This window comes from Octopus bimaculoides, chromosome 27 (genome assembly GCF_001194135.2).
Source record: "Octopus bimaculoides isolate UCB-OBI-ISO-001 chromosome 27, ASM119413v2, whole genome shotgun sequence".
Taxonomy (NCBI): domain Eukaryota; kingdom Metazoa; phylum Mollusca; class Cephalopoda; order Octopoda; family Octopodidae; genus Octopus; species Octopus bimaculoides.
In genome coordinates, this window is record NC_069007.1 from 3708310 (window position 1) to 3715248 (window position 6939).

Genomic DNA, 6939 nt, shown 5'->3' on the forward strand with positions numbered 1-6939 from the left:
AAAGTATGGTGGAAGGTTAGGGACATACGATCAACAATCACACACACACAAAAAAAAAAAAGAACATACAAAGTTACACCCTAACACATTTACCATTTATACACAGCTGATATACATTTAAATAGTTTACTCTCTCACACAAAACAAACAAAAAAGAACTACATGTGCAGACAGAGATTCAACTCGTAGAATTTCATCTTATCCATGGGCAAATTTGTACAAGCTTTCACATGCAAACCAAATAATAGGTTTTTTGGTGATTTTTTTTTTTCAAACAAGCTGTTTAGAGGGTGCTTTTTATTTTTTCAGTGTCCTTAGCAAAAACTAGACAACAGGAAAATGAATAACCATTATATTCTAGTATTTTAAACACACTTTTTTCAACACTAGAAAAACTAATAGTTTCTTAATATGATCCTGTATCTACAACAATTATCACCAACATATAATTTCCATAATAATGCACTAAATATAAATAAGTTATAAAAATGAGAAAATAATTTATTAGAAAAAAATGTCTACTCCCTTCCCAATAAACTCATATAGTCAATATATATAATTTAGATGTGATATTTTTAAAAATATTGACAGTATAAACATACACACACACACACACACACAAATAGATATACACAAACATATGAAACATACATATGCACACACTTATGTGTATAGATATACACAGACACATACATACACGCACACAAACATATATGGAAAGACATATACAAACACGCACCATGCATGTATATGTGTGATAATAGGTGTGTGTGTGTGTGTGTGTGTGTGTGTGTTCACTTAAGAAACAATACTTAGACGATCGTTTAAGAATAATCATCTTGGGTGATGATAATTACATCCAACGTTCTCACTCAATTGTTTCTCACAACTGAAAAATCTTGAAATCTTACAAAACAAAATGTTGAAAGAGAGGGATATAAATTAACTGAGTTGGCCTGAGTAGATTACTGGTACCAATCAATGAAAGGTAAATCAAACGTTGATAGAATTTTAACTCAAAACATTAAGAGATATGCAGCTAAATATTTTAAGGCATTTTAATCAAGTAAGCAAATATTTCTAACTCAAGCTATTAAGAGCTTTACGATTTACATAAAATTATAAAATTTTATCATTATTATTATTTTAAATGTTCCTGTTTTTAAATTACAAACCCCTATTTTAGATGTATGTACTGCCTTGTAATATTTACAATATTACAATAAACTAATTGATAATTATGCCAAATCTGGGGTAAGTGATTACTATGTTTGTTTGTTTTTTTGTCAATAGTCCCTTCTTATTTAATTGAGGAGTTTATCAAAAAGGAACCAATAAACAGCAATCAATAACCCTAATTATCTCTGTCTTTATAATTATAAACCGCCAGATATAATTTCAGAATAAAAATATCTAGCAAAGAAAACCGACACACAAGTAATCATAGACTCAAGGCCAGAAATTTGGTGAGGGGGTCAAGTTGATTACATCAACCCCAGTTATTTGACTGGTACTTATTTTATCAACCCTGAAAGGATGAAAGGTAAAAGTGACCCCAGTGGAATCTGAACTCACAATGTAAAGACAGATGAAATGCTGCTAAGCATTTTGTTTGGGACGTTAACAATTCTACCAGTTCAAAAGCCTTAGTAATCACCATCATCATCATAATAATAATACTATATATAACAATGCTTTATATGACTTTAGTACAGAAGAGAACAAGTTTGTAGTATCAAGAATCCAAAAATATAAAACCTTATATACAAATTTATATTTTTAATCCAAAACAGTGAAAAATATATCTGAAATCATGGATTAAATAACACTGTACAGTTAACTAGAAAATGTAAGAAAATAGACATTATTCTCAAAAAATAATTTCTTTTGTCATGGCACAAGGCTTAATTTTTTAATTATTGACTCCATTAAATACTTAAAAAGAATCAAATTCAGAACATTAAGGATCTGCTACCCAAAACACTTTTCTACTACTCTTCACCCCTAATCCCAAACTAATTAATTCAACCCTTTCGTTACCGTATTTCTGTTGAAATATAGTACCTTTGTCTCAAATCATTTTTGAAAATAACAAAGAATTTAGTATAAAATAACTTTGTCGTTATTAAGCTGGTGTTTTAGAGCATAAATTAACGAGAAATTTTGATGGAACATTTTAATTAAGGTCACTTCAAACAGGAAGTTTGTATTTTAGAACTCAGAGGTCTTCAGATGAGTTGGTATCAAAAGGGTTAAAAAGAGATCATCTTAGATATTTGAGAGGTAAGCATTTTTCAAAGCATGATTGCTGTCAACATCACCACCATTACCACCACCTCCACCACAATCTAGAGATTTTTGTCCTTATTTGGAGAATAGCTAAGAAACTTTTGTTACTGTTATCATCATTCTGAAACGATACTACCAGCACAAATAAAACAGAATAGAATAAAGCTTGTACATGTTTATAAACACTTAGTGAATGCTTCATTTAGATCTAGCTCGTTATGCCATAGGTGATTTGCGTCAATGGGCAATGTTAAGTAAATTAAAAAATAGCAAGCCAACAAGGTAGGCATGTTAGCTTGGCTAGTGTGTGAGGAGGAGGAGCTTATCACATGGTAAAAGGACTGCGAATTACCTCAAGAGGAGGCGCCTCAAGCATAGTTGTTGCTTCGGTGATGTCAGTGTGCTGGAACGTAGGTTGGGGAGGAGGCTGGGCATACATCAGGTCCGGAGAGTGAGGGATGGCAGCAAAGACATAACCAGGGGCTGTCGCAGCAGTGGCAGCAGTGGCTGCAGCTACACTTTGACCAGGATTCTGGAAAAACAGCACACATACAGGGTTTTCATCACTGCATTATTTATAACAACATGACAAAAAGAAGCAAATTACGTTTGTTGTCAGTAATTGTTAATTAGTCGATGAAATGAAACAAGAAGAGTTAATTAAAAGAGGGGGAAATAATTGTTCATGCTTTCTGTTTTTTTTCTTCCCCTGAAAGCTGACTTATTTTAGAAATGACATATTTGTCTTGCTTATAAATGCTTATAGATTCATTTCCAAATGAATTTTGAAATTTAAACCCCAACTTCCTTTGCTAGTTTACAACTTAAATTTACAGAATATACTTAAAATATACAACAAGCCTTAACCAAGTTAAACATGTAGATTATCTGTGGGGGTTTTTTTTTAACTAGGATTCAAAATTTTAATTTTTTCTTTACTCAATTTTATACTGAATAAAATGTCTTTCAAGAAGAAAACTAACGACATAATAATTTTATTTTGTTTTAATATTTTACTAGCAATTGTTGTGTAATCTCAGCAACAATAATTTTAAAAAAGGGACCGGAAGATCAGTGAAATAAAGAAAATTTTCAACATAAACAACCTAAGTTTTCTTGTCGTTGTGTAATATAAAGTTGAACATTTCAGTGAACACAAACTATTCTTTTCCTTGTCTCTTTTATCCACCACCACTATTACTCTCATTCTCATTAAAAGCCAAGATGAACCAGCCAATTAATTGTAGCTATATTTATTACTCTAAATTTAAGACAGAAACAGAAACTAACCCTTATCACACGTGGACATTTATGTATAAAATGCAAGTAATTCAAAGACATAAAGCTGCTTCTAACTATATTTAATAAAGCATTTCGCACAAAGACAAACCTAGATGTCTTTTACCGATTTGTGAAATGAAAGGAATGAAGGAGAATCTACAGTAATAACGATCTCGATTGAATTAAGCAACTGGATGGATAATTAACTTTTGACTTCCTTTATGACACAGTACCATATGGAACTATATCAGTCAACCAGTTCTGAAATGCATGATGTCACAAGAATTGTATTAACCTTGCTTACATTCATCGGGAAGGAAGGAAGAGAGAAAACTTATCACATTAAATATCAACAAGTAATTGTTAGAGAGAGAGAGAGAGAGGAAAACATTGTAAGCATAAACATATTTTTAACAAAAATTATATAATTCACATCATAATAGCCAGCCAGCAGTTCACTTCTCCTTGCTCACTCAAAATATTGTCTTCCCTATCGTTATGTATAAACTGATCGGTAATCTTAACAGTATGCTTGCGATGGTAACTAAACACAAACACATTGTCTTGATCACCACCATCACCATCACCACCACCACCACCACCATCACCACCACCACCAACGCCACCAACATCACCTTCACTAACTGTAGAATTATCAATTAAATCCTTTAGGGAATGTAAGTGCTACACTATCAACTGTATAATAGAGTGATTTAGTAGAATTACAGATTTCAAGAGCAGCTTAAATTCTTGGACACCAAAAATTAATAAAAGTCAGCAGACAACTTACTGTGTATATGATATCTGGAGGTTGACAGGGTCAGGAAATTAAACACTATTTATAAGTTAAGATATTTTCTAAGAAATATAAAAATAACTTTATAACACTGATCTCAAACTGAAAAGTTCTTTTTAGAATTATAAGAGAAGGTGAAAGAATATATTTGATCCCGTTTAAATTAAGAGTGAATACTTATGTAATAATGATGAAATACCTGAGCTGTCCAGCGCCATTGGCTTGGTGTCGGGGTTGTCCATTGAGGTGGGGTTCCCTGTAAGAAGAGAAAAAAGTTTGTAATTCTGCTTACAATTTCACAAATAAATTATGTGTGTATATATATATATATATATAAAACCATCATTATCATTTTAATGTTCATTTTTCCACGAGTCGGATCGAATTTGAAGGCAGATTTTCTATGGCTGGAGTTCTTCCGGCCACCATCCCTCACCAATTTCCAAATAAGGTAATATTTCCCCCATGGCTAAACATGTTTTTCATGGAAGATTGTAAATGACTCCCATACAATTATGGTGCAATGCTAAGGCAAGGAGACAGTAACACACACATGTGGCACACACACATGTGGCACACACACACACCTACCAAATCTATTCACAATGCTTTGGTTGGCTTGGGGCTATAGTAGCAGACACTTGACCAAGGTGCCATGCAGTAGAAATGAACCTGAAACCATGTGGTTGGAATGCAAACTTCTTACCACACAGCCACACCTGTGCCTAAAACAAACAAACACACACACCAGACGCTCACTCCAAGTGCATATTAAGAACTTGGATGCTTTACACAGGAAAAAGAAAAAAGACACCATCTAAACAACATTGATAATAAAATATGGGCACAATTTCAGAAACCAGTTGCTGTCGTATCCTTTAATGACACTTAACTGTAAATATGCACTACAGAGTTGAATAGTTAGAACTGTAAAAGTGATATATCTGTAGTTTGCAGAATTGAATTCAACTTCTCCCAAGGGTTTTATCGTGAAGAGAAGTATAGGCTTAGATAACTGCATATAACAGTGATGCCTCTTTGAGTGAATGAAGTCAGTAACTTATACATCTGTGAAGTGAAATGACAGCACAGGCAATCTAGTTAGCAGTTATATATAAACTATAGAATATATATACATGTCAGATGAAACATAGGAAAAGCTTCAACAAATTTGTCTTACCGGTTGATATGTTGGATATGTTGGAGCCATGTAGACTGGAGGTGGTGGCTGTGATACCATCACGGCAGCTGCTGAATAGGCTGGCTACAGACAAAAAAGTAGTTACAACAAATTACAGAGAAGAACTTAATACATGGCTTTTAATTTTTATTGATTTATCATCAACTACGGTAAGGAGGGAGAGAGAGAGAGAGCACAGTACAGTTAAATAAATACAAACTAGGAAAGCAACAAATACATTTGAGTGTGTGTGTGTGTGAGAGAGAGAGAGAGAGAGAGAGAGAGAGAGAGAGATGGGGAGGAGGACAGACAGACAGACAGAGTCAGAGACATGCACATGTTGAAATTAAGATCAATAGACGATGCAACAACACAAAAAAGACTGAAGTAGTCCCCAAATCCTGGACATCCTTCACACTAGTATGGTCAAAGCCTCCTCTTTACCCCAGACCGATGCCAACGAATGGACATCAGTTCATTCAACTACATCAGCTTTCAATCTTATTCATAAACCGCAACTTACCGCCTTGGGTCCACTCATAGGCACTAATTAGTTTAAAAACGGTAATTGGCCATTGTAAGCGATAACAAACTATTACCTATATCATATTCTTTGTAATTTTGGCACAAGGCCAGGCCTTGTACTGGATGGCTGGATGTGATTAAGGAAGACCTCCAGAGGCTCAACATCACCTTGCAGGATGCAAGAGGGGCTGGCACGAGACCGCCGGCAATGGAGAGCACTGGTGGATCTGGGTGGCTCTAAGCACAATGACGTCTCTGGGACCACTATCCTGGGATGACCCCAGCCCCATCAAGGAAGAGAATGAAGCAGTAGCATGATTTTATAACAGAGTTATTAGGGGTATGTCAAGCTACAAAACAAATTGCTCAAAGGTTTCAAACCTGTCTCAATCCCACCTGTGGTCGTAGAGACAAATGTTCATCATTTAGTAAAATAAAACAAAAAACATTAAAATTTAAATTTCTTTCTTTAGAAATGTTAAAAAAAACAACTTTTTATGAATATGTTTTTAATAAATCTTTTAAGTGATCAATAACAAAAAAAAAAAAAAGAAGTCTATTCTAACCTGGGGCTGGGCAATTGGATAGCCACTTTCTGAAGCATGAAATATAGCCATTCCATTCTGGTAGGTGTACGGAACTCCATTAGTTGATAATAATACTGTCCCAGGATGCAAGTTAGGATCTGAAAATATATTTAATATGAAAAAGAAAAAAATGTCAAATCATTATGATATATATATATATACATTGAAAGTTGTATTTCATCATTAAATAGCAGAGATGCCAACCTATATATACATATATACACACACACGTGTGTGTATATATATATATATATATATATATATATATATATATATATATA

The 6939-nt window shown here is 33.7% G+C and overlaps 1 protein-coding gene across 5 annotated transcripts in view; it reads right to left on the minus strand.

Annotated features, from left to right (window-relative positions):
- The window catches only part of LOC106879649 (protein boule-like), a 94327-nt gene that overhangs the window by 7740 nt on the left and 79648 nt on the right, over positions 1-6939 (minus strand). For 3 of the 5 annotated variants that reach the window (XM_052977200.1, XM_052977199.1, XM_014929310.2), the window contains exons 8-11: positions 6638-6756; positions 5547-5630; positions 4566-4622; positions 2642-2821 (exon numbers count right to left, since the gene is read on the minus strand). In XM_052977200.1, coding sequence (XP_052833160.1) covers positions 2642-2821; positions 4566-4622; positions 5547-5630; positions 6638-6756 — 440 coding nt within the window. The remainder of the gene's footprint in view (positions 1-2641; positions 2822-4565; positions 4623-5546; positions 5631-6637; positions 6757-6939) is intronic. The other 2 variants (XM_014929313.2, XM_014929314.2) reach the window with 1 other exon arrangement.